The sequence below is a fragment of the Marmota marmota genome, unplaced genomic scaffold (genome assembly GCF_001458135.2).
Source record: "Marmota marmota marmota unplaced genomic scaffold, marMar, whole genome shotgun sequence".
NCBI lineage: Eukaryota > Metazoa > Chordata > Mammalia > Rodentia > Sciuridae > Marmota > Marmota marmota.
The window spans coordinates 15,894,996-15,908,290 of record NW_026000101.1 but is presented as its reverse complement, the minus strand read 5'-3'; the positions used below and the strand labels follow the sequence as shown (position 1 = coordinate 15,908,290).

Here is a 13,295-nt window from a genome sequence, read left to right as displayed (position 1 = left end):
GGGGGGGGGGGGGGTGGAGGTACTGGGGATTGAACTCAGGGACACTCAAACACCCAGCCCTATTCTGTATTTTATTGAGAAACAGGGTCTCACTGAGTTGCTTAGCGCCTCCCGGTTGCTGAAGCTGGCTTGACCCTGTGATACTCCTGTCTCAACTTCCCGAGGGATTACAGGCTGCGCCACCCAGTCCAGCCCCTGGGTTGAGGTCCTTTAAGCACAGAAGCCACAAGTGTGGAGGGGGAAGAGCAGGTGCCTCATTCCTCCTGCCAGAGTGCAGTAGACCCTGTGCCTGCCCTGTCCTGCAGCTGTTCCAGACCCCGACTCTGCCCTCAAGCTCTGCTCCATCCTCATCCTCTCCTCCTACTTGTTTGAGAGAATAAAAGCTGTTAGTTCACTGAGCAACTTAACTGCAAGGCATCTTGAAATGAAGTCCACCAGTCCATGGCAAGCAGAGTGCCCAGGACCACAGGGACCTGGCCATGTCCCTCCATGCATGTTGCTCCAACAGGCCTCCCATCAATCAGCTTCTGCATCTGCTGCAACCCAGGGAAGAAAGACCATGATACTGTCTGGACTTCCTGGCACTGTGGCCTAAGGCCCCAAAACAGGAGTCAAGTAAGGGGGTCATGGGACAGGGCACACAACTGTTTTTAAAGACGCTTACCTTGTTTCTTAGACTCACTGAAGCCAAAGGCAGTGAACTCCCTTTCTATTTCCTCTCCAGCCCAGAATTTTTAAGAGTTTCAAATGCCATGTCAATATCTGTTATGTTACACAAATACCTTCAGGCAGGAATCAAGCAGTTACACCCATCAAGACACTATGGAATCTTTGGTGCAAAACTTTTGGCATTTGCTGAGACTTGATGAAAATAAAATCTGAAAACTGTCTCCATTCTAAGCTGATACAATATATCGGATATGCTTTCTTCAACATACCTGATCAGCAAAGGACTATCTACAGAGTTTGCAGAGTTGCAGAAACAGAATCTACAAACATTACAGAACAACTAGAAGCCACGTTTTGCAGACGTGGGGATGCCCTGGAGCCACAGGACGGACAACACCCTGATGACCAAATCCAATTCAAAGAAAGCATGAACCCAAGCCAACATTAAATACAGAACAATGTTATGTCTATTTTTTCAGGTCCCAAAGTTCAACTTCCCAAATGCACCCTGGAGATAGCCCCTCCATTGTGTGTCCTAAAAGCAAACAGGATAAATGGAAGCCTTCATTTATAATCCTTTTTTTGGGGGTGGGTGGGTACTAGGGATTGAACTCAGGGGCATTCAACCACAGAGCCACAACCCCAGCCTTTTTCGTATTCTTTAATTTAGAGACAGGGTCTCACTGAGTTGCTTAGCACCTCACTTTTTTTTTGCTGAGGCTGGCTTTGAACTCGTGATCCTCCTGCCTCAGCCTCCTGAGCCGTAGGGATTATAGGCATGAGCCACTGTGCCTGGCTGCCTTTGTTTATAAAGAGAAGCAGTGTCAGCTGATGTTTTTCAGAGCCTACATGGGAAAGCCAACCCGGAAGGTTTCCAGTTTCTCTGTAGATTGCACTGCTGAGCCTGCTGGAGGTGAGGAGGGAAGGCCATTCCATACCTGAAACTGACCACTGCAGCTGAGCAATCTCAAAGAAAGGGAAGTCGGAGAAATAGCTCCCCAGAAAGCTCAAAAGCTTTCTCCAAAGGGCCAACAGGCCTGTTGGGTCTGCAAAATGGGATCATCACCTTCAGCACAGTCACTATGAAGTAAGTGCCTCCTGGGCTCAGAAGCCAGAGAGGTAAAGAATCAGAAATCCGAACAAATACAAAGTGGAAATTCCTGATCCCTGGAACCTAATATGTGAATGTCATTTTATATGATGGGGCACAAAGGGGGATGAGGGTCTTTGCAAATGTGATTAAGTTAGGATCTTGTGATGGGGAGATTATCCTAGATTATTCAAGGGGGTCCCAAATGCACAAATACCCTTATAAGAGAGGAGATGGGGGAGACTGGCACACAAAGGTGATGTAAAGATGGAGTAGGGGGGGCCACCCTGTAATGCCTGTAATCCCAGCGGCTCAGAAGGCTGAGGCAGGGGGATCACGAGTTCAAAACCAGACTCAGAAACTTAGCAAAGCTAAGCTAAATAAAATACAAAAAAGGGCTGGGGATGTGGCTCAGTGGTTAAGTGCCCCTGAGTTCAATCCCTGGTACTTAAAAAAAAAATTATGGAGTAGGGAGAGGTCAAGACCCTAGACTTGGAGTCAAGTACCAGACAAGGGCTGCCAGGAGGCATGGACAGCCACAGAAGAAAGACCTAGGTCTTTTCCTAGAATGTCCGCAGCCCTGCCAACACCTTGATTTTGGGACAAGTCATACCAATTGCAAAATTCTGGGCTCTATAACTGTCAGAAAATAAGTTTCTAAGTTGTGAGCACCACATTTGTGGTGATTTGTTACAACTGCCACAGGAAACTGATACACAGGCCCATGTAATTTTCCCTGCATCTCCTCCTTAGCCTGCACTCACGAAAGGACCTAGAAGGAGCTAGGGACTGTGAAGGGTGCAGAAGGTAAGAAGGTCCCTATGAGAGCGGTGGACATGGGCAGAGCTGATGGGGAGTAAACTTTAGCCCCCAGTGGAGGCCACACCAGGAAGTTTCCTGAAGCCAGTGATGTTTGCACTTGGCTCTGAAGGATGAAGCTGGATCCTGACAGGTCGAGCAGGAAGTAATCCAATCCAAGGCACAAAATGAGGAAAGCCAGTGACCAGTAAGAGTCCAAGGCATGCTGGGAATCAGCAAATGGTCAGGGGTGGAGAGCTGAGAGAAGAGGCCAGGAAAGCCAGCTGGGGCCGTATCCTGCTATGCCCAAAGGGCAGAACCTCGGCTCTGCCAAAAGAGGGGCCTTCTCTGAGCTGGGGACAGTGCTCACAAAGACAATATGCACAGGCTGCCCAAAAAACAGGTGTGGAAACTACCGTGGAAACCAGAGACCCAAATACATGACTGAGTAACAGGAGCTAAGGGTTGTGCCCACTGAGCTCAGCGTCCCAGCCCTGGTGCTGAACTGGCACCAAGTACTGGGAGGTGCAGAAGAGAAAGCAAGGAAGCCAGGCAGGGAGAGGAATAGGAGAAGGGAAGGGAATAGAAATACAGAAGAGGGAGGAGTCGGGATACTGGGGCAGCAGCTCCCTGGCCAAAATTCTTATTTTCCTCCCTCCATACTGCACAGCCTCCCTCTGTACCAGAGGACAGAGCGCCAGGGGGCCCTGTGGTCACCCCATCCTGCTCTGCCAGCAGAGTAGGTCAGGCCGTGCCCTTGCTTGGTCCTGTGAGTCTGGCTGCCACCACTAATGGATGAGAAGCCTTCACCCATTCCTGCGGGGGCTCTGCCAGGCCCACAGCCATTTGTGTGTGGAACCTGGTAATTAGGGCTGGAGGAATCAAGGGCCAGAGGGTAGGCTCTGTTTGGATAAACTCGAGAAAGTTCAGACGCTTCTCTGAACTAGGCCTCTTAGGGGTCTGCAGCGGGAGCTGGGAGGCCCAGCTGGGTGGCCTCGGTTTCAACCTACTAACATGCCCTCAGGATGGGGTATGGTGCTGCTGCTGCCTCCCCTTCTGCCATCACTGAGAATCAGAGTTGATAGAGAGCACAGAGGCAGCAGTGGGCACACGAGAGGGGGAGGCTGCAGGGGATCAATTTCTCACCTGCAAGCTGTGTGGCCATGGGCAGCTCCCTGACTTCTCTGGGTCTCACACCCTCGAGCCTGCCCACCTTGCAGGGTTGTTACGTCAAAGGGTTCTAGAGAAAGGACTTCACATTCTATAAAATGCTGCATGAATATGAAGGGCCATTCCCGGGTATTTCTTGGGATCTGTCCTACTTGCTGAAGACTGGGCAACGAGAAGCTGGATGGGAAAGGATGTCGTGGGCCCCACCACCTCTGATTGCAACATTTCCCTGGGATCTGCCACGGGCCCATCCTTGTAGCAGAAAAGGCGAAGGTTTTGCAGGTGGAACCTGGCAGATCTTCCTGGCATGGGCAAGGCCCAGGGCAAGAGCACACACGGAGGCCATTTCCCATATGTCTCATATTTAAAAGTCATAAATCAAGCTAACAAACTGTTAAATGAAATATGCTCCATCCTCCTACCTTGTTAAATACATCTTCAGCACAACCTGGAAGTCCAGGGTGGAATTTAGATTCCTGGAACGACTTGGTATTCTGTGCCAGGATGTGCCGCCTGGGGGAAGCCCACCCTGCCGTGATCTCACCTGCTGCTGGCTCTACCCCATCACCACACAGGGCTTCCTACACACCTGTGGGATACTGGTCCTTACATCCAAGCCCTGTCCACATTCCCATTATGAGTCAGTCCTCAAGCCTAGGGGCTCACCATGGGTGACATGGGCGATCTTTAGGGGACAGCCCTGGGGAAGAGGCATGAAGACACTCGGTCCTACTTGAGGCAGTCTCTAGTGTGTGCTGGAAGGTGGGGTGCAGGCGCCTCCCCTGGTCCTGCAGACTCCCCTGGTCTGTGGGATGCGGTGGGGGCTCTGTCCCCGGCAGGGCTGCAGCAGTTCTCAGAGCAGGCGTCCTTTTTGCCTGGGTCTAGGGTGGGTCTACCCAGCTTCTAGTGGTGGCCCTGCTTCCTCCTTTCTGGGTGACCCAGGCACTCCCAGCCCCTTTCTGGACTCAAGTTTTAAAAATAATAATAATTATTATTATTACTTATTAGCCATCAATTAATAATCACTAATAAATAACCACTAATAAAGCAGGAGGAAGGGCGCCCTGCCAGCTTCTCAGGGCTATTGTGAAACTCCAAAGAGAAAGTGGTATAGGGGGTGGGGATAAGTCCTCTGGCTTTTCTAGTTTCCTAGAGAGTCAGTGGTGTATTAGGTCCAGGCACTGAAAAGAGGTGTGACCCCTGCAAATGGCCAAATGAGAAAATGCTGCCCCTTAAAGGAAGTACAGTGACATGTAACCGAGACCTGATTTCTCCCCAATTTTTGACACCTTTTATAAAAGGGTACTTGGGTATCCCTGCTATGCTAATGCCCTGAACACCCGGCCACCCCACACCTACGTGTGCCCCAGCTCCATGATGCAAGGGGGTGTGATGTAGTGGTCTCCTTTACAAATTTCTTGAAACCAACACATTGCTGGCCAGAGGAGATTAGGTTTCAGTGGTGTTTAGTTTATAATCTGGTGACCCAAACCCAGCAGCCAACATGCCAATCTTGAATACACCATCCTCCACCCAAGGAATACGATGGCCAAGAGCAGCTCAGGGGTTTCTGCCACATGAATTGGGTGGGAGCGAGAGGGAAGAGGGAGAGGAGGCTGGGGAGAAGCCCCCGACTGCTGGCCCCACACCCCTCTGTGTTCAGACTCCCCATGTAGCCGACAAGGGGCTGTTTGAGTGACAGTCGAGGACTGCCTCTCTCTGATGGCCTCCCCTTGCTGCCGCTGCCTCTGTCCCAGACCCAGCCGCAGGGAAGAGGCTGAGCCAGACCTCCGCCTGATTTATTCAGGTCTGCTTCTCAGAAGCGCCGAGGTCACTCGGGCTGTTTGGGGGGATGCCCCCCCTCGAAACCCCGTCCGCGTCCTGCTGTGGAGATGTGGACAGTGCAAACTCACCAGGCACCATCCCTGTCAGCGTCGGCGCCGAGTAGCTGCCCTGTCCGGCGGGGGGGACGTGTGGAGGGTACCCAGGGAGGGTCGTGCTTGCCAAGTCGCGGCCTGAGGAATCAAAGCAACAAATCACAGGGTGAGCATCTCCGCGGCCAGCTGCTCGTGTCCACAGCTCCCCGGACACGTCTGCACATTTGTCACGTTCGGACGCTGAATGCCAACGTGCCCCCGGTTTCCCCCTCCACTCATGCGTGCTCGTGTTCACACACACACACACACACACACACACACACACACACACCTCCAGCCACCCTGGCTTCACTCAGCAAGAACCCAGTCAGGGCTCTGGCCTGGCCCTGGGAAACCAGAACCCCTCGGGGAGGTGGACCGGCAAAGGTGCCAGCCTACTGGGGCCACCTCCTCCCCAAGTGACTTGGACAGCCCCAACTTCTCGCTGGTGCTTCTGAGGGGCCTTCTGCACAGTCTCCTTCCTCCAGCTGTACCGTCTGACACCACCACCTTCAAAGACTCTCCAAACGCCTCCCTCCTCCTCTTCTTTGATGGCCCCACGGTGGGCAGTGGCATTTCTGCCTCAGTCCCTCCAGCCCCACGTCTAGCCCTTGGCCCTGAGCCGCTCCTTCACTCAGTGCTGATTCAGGAAGCACCTCCCGACTCCAAACACCGCTCTGGGACTGCGACTCGGAGTGAAGGCCCCTGTCTTCAAGGGGTGGCCACTCCAGCCATGAGAGTCCAGCTCTTTACAGGCAGCCACCCCTTGCGTAGTGATGACCCATATTCCACACTAGGAAGCCTGCCTTGTCATAAGACGTGGCACTAAGAGAATAACCCTGTGCTTCATCCAGGATCCAAGAGCACTTGCTTCCAGATGAGGCTGGAGAAACCCTGAGGCAGCTGAGCACTGTGAGGGAGGCACTGCCGGGGTCCGTCGTCTCTTAGGGTGAGAGTAGGGCCTGCAGCCCTTCAAACTCCTATGGCCAGTTATATGTCCCAAGGTGACCACGGGTAAGAACAATAACCTAGATGTGGAGGTCACACTGTTCTGTGATTACCGTTGGCCTTGAGGGCAAGACACCATCTTTGAAGAGGGAATTTGCAGTTTTTCCTAAAAATAAGGGATATACTCACTTCCATCCATCCTGTTTAGTGGGCAGGAAATGAGGTGGCCTGGGGACTAGGCCAGCCTCTTCTGGGTGTGGACACTGAGGACGGGGATGGGGGTGGGGGTGGGGAGAGTAGAAGAGACCCTGAGATTGTGCATGAGCAACCGCTGGCCACACACAGCCGGACTAGGCCCTGGAGTGCCTCTACAGCCTCCCCTAGGGTCCAGGAACACACAGGTTGATGACGCTGAACCGAGCCCCACAAGTAGATAGATGGGCATAGGAGAAGGGCCACCTCTGACAGATGCCCCCCCCAAGGAACAGCCAGCGTGTGGGATAAGCCTTGAATAAATCAATAGTCCTCCAGTGTCGTTATTCAAAACCATCCAGCAACCCCTGGAGGCTGCCGCATGCCACAGGATTCTGCCTACTGTCCAGAACTTTCCAGAATACTAGGCAGCAGCAGACAGGAGGCTCCCCCTCCTTCTGCTCACTGCCTGCCTGGCTTTGGACTAGGCATCCTGGCTGAGTCTATTCACATGAGGCATTGTTAGTGGGGAGCAAACACCTAGGGCTGACGAGGTCTCCCACAAGAACGCATCCATCACAGCTATCGTGACTCCCCGGGAGTGCCCATGTTAAACAGAAAGGGAAGCTGGCAGAACCAGTCATGCTGACAATGTGGAGGAAGGAGGTTTGCCCTGACCAGTCCTGCTGTGCCTCTCCTCCAATCCAACCCCCACAGCACTGGGTGGCAGCTCCCATTTCTACAGGAATGGCATGGGCCCAAAATATTTTCTAAGTGAAAGAAAGAAGCGGCTCTGCTAGAGGAGCTGGAGCTTTCGGGAGTCCATAACAGTCCCCTCATTCGTGCTCAGGAATAAATGCAAGAAGGGATCTGGGAGGGTCATCTTGACCAACCCCTGTGACCATTTTGCAGGGAAAAATTGAGTCCTCGTGTCGGGGGAGGGGAGCAACTGACTCCGGTCCCACAGGAACAGGTGGCACAGTAGGTACCTCAGCTCAAATTTCCTAACAGCCCAGACCTCTTCTACTCAAGCAGTGCCACGGTGGGGTGGGGAGCACTCGTGTGCAGTCTTCCCCACCCACAGCTGTCAGAAATTCAGAGGCCTGAAGGCTGCTGGAAAGGCACCCAAGGAAGTGGAGTGATCGCAAGACACACGCCTCAGCCAAAGATTGAGATGTCAGTGGCCAGAATGGAAGACAGGTAGAGAGGACAGCCAATGGCAGGGGCTGGCCTGATGAGCAGGCTCCCCCACCAATCAGAGGAGCATCTCCCATCCTGGCCCCGCCCCCAGGCTCACACCCCGATGATGAAAACTACCAACACTTACACAGAAATTATAAAAGAAGAGCCTGTGTCCTAAGTATTTTAAATGGTTAACTCCTTTAACCCTCAACAACCCCATGAGGAAAGGTACTAATACCATCCCCATATATAGGAAAAAGAGACTTGTCCAAGGCGGTGCACTACTGGCCAAGATTTGAAGCCAAGCAATCCAGTGCCAAACTCCACTCCACTGCCCTGTGCGTGGCCCCGTCTGCTCCAGTGCAGAAGCTCCACTGCCTCCCAGCTGGGACACTGACACCATTACTTACTGGCTCCAGTTTGCAGAAGGAAACTCAACTGCACAGTTTTTATGGGTAAACGGTTGCGGTGGAGGCTGGGACATAAGAGGGGGACTCCACATCTGCCTCCTAAAGGGTGGAGAGCCTTGTCCTGATAGGAGCCTGCCTGGTGCAGAAGCCCACGCTTCCCAAAGCTGCTTAGGATGGATGAGAGGATGCTGGGAGGGAAGCACAGTGGATCCGAGGCAAGCTGGGCCTGGAGTCCAGCTCTCCTGCCTCCTGGGACTGGATTCTCCCTTCAATAGCTGGCTGCCCTTTTGGTCATGTTTGGTCAACGGTTTCTGCCACTGTTACATACGCTCTAAAACCTTGATCCCTCTAGCAAAGGTTCAGAAAATCAGAGCCTCACTGAAGCACTCAACTCAGAAAGCCAGATAAAAAAGCAATAAAAAGAATCAAGGGAAAAGAGGAAGAAGGAATCGATAAAGAAAAAGCAGAAAATAATGAATTAGGAAACAGAAAAGCAGACCCAACAATAAGCACAACCAAGAATGGCTATTTGAAAAGACCAATAAAATAGAACAACTAGGCCAAGATTTTTTTTTTTTAAAGACACAAACATCAAGATAAGGAATGAGGAGAAGATATGACCAGAGACACAAAAGAGATGATATGAAGAAGAAGAAGAAGAGAATACACTTCACACTAATAAATGTGGAACTCTCAACAAAATGTGTAACTTTTTGGAAAACACAAATTACCCAAAGTAACCTAATAACAGGTAGAAAATGCCAAAAGCTCAATAACCTTGGAAGAAATAGAATAAAAATGTCCTTTTAAAAAGTAAGACCTTAATTCAGGTGTGGTGGTGCACTCCTATAATTTCAGCAGCTGGGGAGGCTGAGGCAGGAGGATTGCAAGTTCAAAGCCTTAACAACTTAGTGAGGCCCTAAGTAACTCAGTGAGATCCTATATCTAAACAAAATTTTAAAAAGGGTTGGGGATGTGACTCAGTGGTTGAGTGTCCCTGGGTTCAATCCCTAGTACAAAAAATAAATAAAAAATAAAATGCTAGGGCTTCATCCATTTTGCTTGTTTTAAATTTTTTTTTGTACTTGTAGATAGACAGAATGCCTTTATTTTATTTGTTTATTTTTATGTGGTGCTGAGGATCGAACCCAGTGCCTTACACATGCTAGGCAAGCGCTCTCCACTGAGCTACAGCCCCAGACCCCATTTTGCTTTTTACGGGGAAAATTTTAGTTAGTTCTTATTTTGGAAAGTTCTTTTAAATCCTCAAGGTACATATCCTTCTGTTATTAAACTTTCCCCAGATATAAAAATCAACACCTCTGAATCCATTTCACTAAGCTAACATTATGCTGATATAAAAACTTAAGAAAGGTAGCACAAACAATAAAAAGTGAAGGCCAGTTTCACTATGTACTAATACAGTCACAAGTTACTTGGGCTCTTCATTCTTGCTACTATTAACTTATTACACTGATTGAGTGTAATCACTGATAGAGCGATATTAGAAACACAACAGAAAGCCACAACCAAATGAGGTTTATTCCAGGTATGAAAGGATGGTTCAATATTAAAATATTGGTCAGGCTCTCAGGTTAATATATAAATTTCCAAATCCCACCCTTGAGTGTCTGATCCTCTGTGGAGCCTTTCTAAGCCCTTCAAGTCTTTGAAGTAACTGCCTCTTCCAAAGATGCCCCTGCTCCCCACCCTGTCCCCAGTGCAAGAGAGGCATGGAGCAGGGGAACCCACAAGCTGGAGGTGAAGATACTGGTGATTACCAAACAGCTCTTATTATGTACACTCTTATTATGTACACTCTTCCTTTTTTACATGCATTAATTCCTAGTGACTCTATGAGGTGTCAACAGTTATCATATGCACCCTACAAAAGAGAAAAACTGAAGAATGAAGTTTGACATGTATAAAGACACGAATTGGGTGTCAACATACTTTATATATAAACAGTGATATGAAAAATTAAGGTATATATTGCAATGCATTCCACTGTCATTTTTTTAATCAATAATAATAAAAGAAAGAATGAAGAGTTTAAGGAACCTGTCTATGGGGACATTACTAATAGGAAACAGCGAGGCTTTGAACTGATGCTGGACACTGGGATCTTTTGAGCTGATGATAATAGAAACAAAATAGAACTGGGTGAGAAAACATACAGTTGAGGCTTTTATTGGGGCTTCCATTTAGGAAGGAAGACACAACTCCAGCAAGAAGACATCAGGCTGGCCCCCTAGAAGAATGAAGGGATCTCGTTTTATTGGTTACAGCAGGCGTGGGATGGTGGCTGACTAGATGTGCTCAGCTCAGGCATTTGGCCCTGTACTAAAGGTAAGTTACTGCAGCTGTTCAAGAGAAGGCACGCAGGGAGGGGGCCTCCGCAACGCAAGCTCACATTGTTGAGGGTGGCACATCCCAAGCCTCCTGGGTCTGTCTGCTCTCGGGCCATGAGCCACAGCCCATGAGTGCATTTTCCCTTTGTCCCTAGGGTGGTCCCCGACTCAGAACCAAGTGGCCTGGCCCCAGCCTGAGCCTCTGTTGGTGGGGAGAGGGGCTGGCAGGTAGGAGAAAATGGACAGAGAAGGAAGGCTGAGGAGGGGGATGGATTAGTCAGTTGAGGAACGGGAAGGGAAGAGCAGGGGAGAGCAGGAAGGGGAGAGTGGAGTCAAACACGGGCTGTGGGAAGCCAGACCCAGGCTGGGTATCTGTGCTCATTTGGGAAGAAACTCGCCAGCATTGTCTGCCACACTGAGCTCACAAGGGCAGGGTTGCCAGGTGCCTGGCACACAGCAAGCGCCCAATAACTGTCTGTAGGAGGCAGGACAAGGCCACCCAGAGCCCTTTGGCTGATTCCAGTCCCATGCTGGCTTCTGAACTTTTGTGGGACTCTGGACAAGTCACACTCCCCTCCCCCGCCAGCCTCAGTCTCCCCAATTTTAAAAAGAGGTCTGAGGCCAACGTGTCCCAGGGCCCGATAGTCCTAGTGTCCCGAGTGAGCACACACGCAAAGGGCAAGGGAGCCCCACATGCATCTTCCTGCCGTCGTGGCCCTCCGCAGCTCTGGACTCTCTACGCATCCCTTTGGTGCCTCTGCCTGCCGCCCGGAGGATTGGAGACCTCCCGCACTGGCAGCCAGCTCTCCAGCTTCAGCCCCACAGGGGCTTTGTGCCAGCTCCAGCCTTGCCCAGGGTTTGCCATCATGCCAGGGGCTCATTCCTGTCCAATCCCTCCTCCCAGCCACTGGATGACACTGCATTGCAAAGAGCTAACAAACAGCCACACATATTCCCCAAATAACTCTGTCCCTGAGCCCCCCATTACCAAGGGGCTTCTTTGTACTGGCTGCATTTTTATCCAGAGAATGTCCCTAGAACCAGAAGCTTCATCCTGTGGCTGCATTTACTTTCCATGGTCTAGTCAGGGGCACCAAGGGCCCAGGTTGTCACCACGGTGAGCAAGGAAGTGAGGGACTGACAGCTGTCTGTGTCATCTGAGTTCCTGAATCGCTCCTGCTGTCAGTCATGGTGGGGGGAGGCTGTTGATGGACATTATCCATTTCATCCCCAGCTTGCAAAATTCCACATGGGAAGTGACAGGGGACTGACTGCAGGTCCACATACAAAGCAAGGCAGCACAGCACAGTGACTAGGAGTGTCAGGACCACCAGGCGCAGATTCTTCCTACCACTTTCCAGCTGTGTGACCTTGAGGGAGTTCCTTAGTCATTCTGAGCCTCAGTTTTCTAATTTATGAAATGGGATAGTAATAGCCAGTACTCAGACTGTGAACCAGGTGCACATGTACTCCTTTATTCCTCACCATGACCCTATTAGAGGACTACAATTCACCAGTTTTGTTGAGAGGGGAAACTGAGGCATGGAGAGCATAAGCAACCTGCTTATGGTCTCATAGCTGGTAAGTGAAAGGTGAGGTCTCAAACCCAGTCAGCCTTACTTGTAAGCCTGCGCTCTCCACCTCCACCCCTCTCACTGGGCTGCTGTGAGGATTATGGGAAGATGTGAGCAAGACTCGTGTGACACAGTGTAGAAGATGGGGTGCTAGGCCCCAAGCACCCCACTGGCACTCCATCAACTTGGGAAAGATGGTAATTAGACTTCAAAAATTCGGAATCAATCTCTCTCTCTCTCTCTCTCTCTCTCTCTCTCACACACACACACACACACACACACACACACACATAGATACCAGGAATTAAACTCAGAGGCACTTAGCCACATCCCCAGCCCTTTTAAAATTTTTTCTTATTTTGAGACAGGGTCTCATTAAGTCCTTAGGGCCTCGCTAAGTTGCTGAGTTTGGCTTTGAACTTGTGATCGTCTTGCCTCAGCCTCCTGAGCTGCAGAATGACACTTTTTAAGCCAAGTAAACCTTTATGAAAACCCGGAAGGAACACTTTGCAGCTCCTCCCACCAGAGCCGAGGAGTCTGCTCTGCTCCAGGAGTTTTTCTGGGCTCAGGCACGTGCCTCTCTCTGGCCAAGCAGAAGCTTGAAACCCAGTGTGTGGTGGGGGAGCCCCTCTGTGCTTCCCCATCAGCCACCATGAATGAGAATATGCTCTGGTCCAAAGAGAAGGGCCCACATGTGAAGCAGAGATGGACCCAACCTATCCTGGAGCCAAGCCCAGCCTAGATCAGTCAGTCCCCAGCCGCCCTCTGGAGGCATGAGCAAGAATAAGTGATTGCTGTTGTAGCCCTGAGTTTCAGTGTGGTTTGCTAAGCAGCACTATTGTGGCCACTGCTGGGCTTATTCTTTATTTCCAAACACACTTTCTGGGGCCTTCTAAGGACATCTATCTGAATCCAAGCAGAAGCTGGACACCTCCTCGTGGGACACTCACAGAGAGAATTTAAGCCTGAAATCTGCTTTGATGTCCTCTAAGGAC

General features: G+C 50.7%; 1 protein-coding gene across 4 annotated transcripts in view; it reads right to left on the bottom strand.

Annotated features, from left to right (window-relative positions):
- The window catches only part of Pax5 (paired box 5), a 193,244-nt gene that overhangs the window by 41,302 nt on the left and 138,647 nt on the right, over positions 1 to 13,295 (bottom strand). For all 4 annotated transcript variants that reach the window (XM_048783361.1, XM_048783364.1, XM_048783362.1 and 1 more), the window contains one exon: positions 5,641 to 5,742. In XM_048783361.1, coding sequence (XP_048639318.1) covers positions 5,641 to 5,742 — 102 coding nt within the window. The remainder of the gene's footprint in view (positions 1 to 5,640; positions 5,743 to 13,295) is intronic.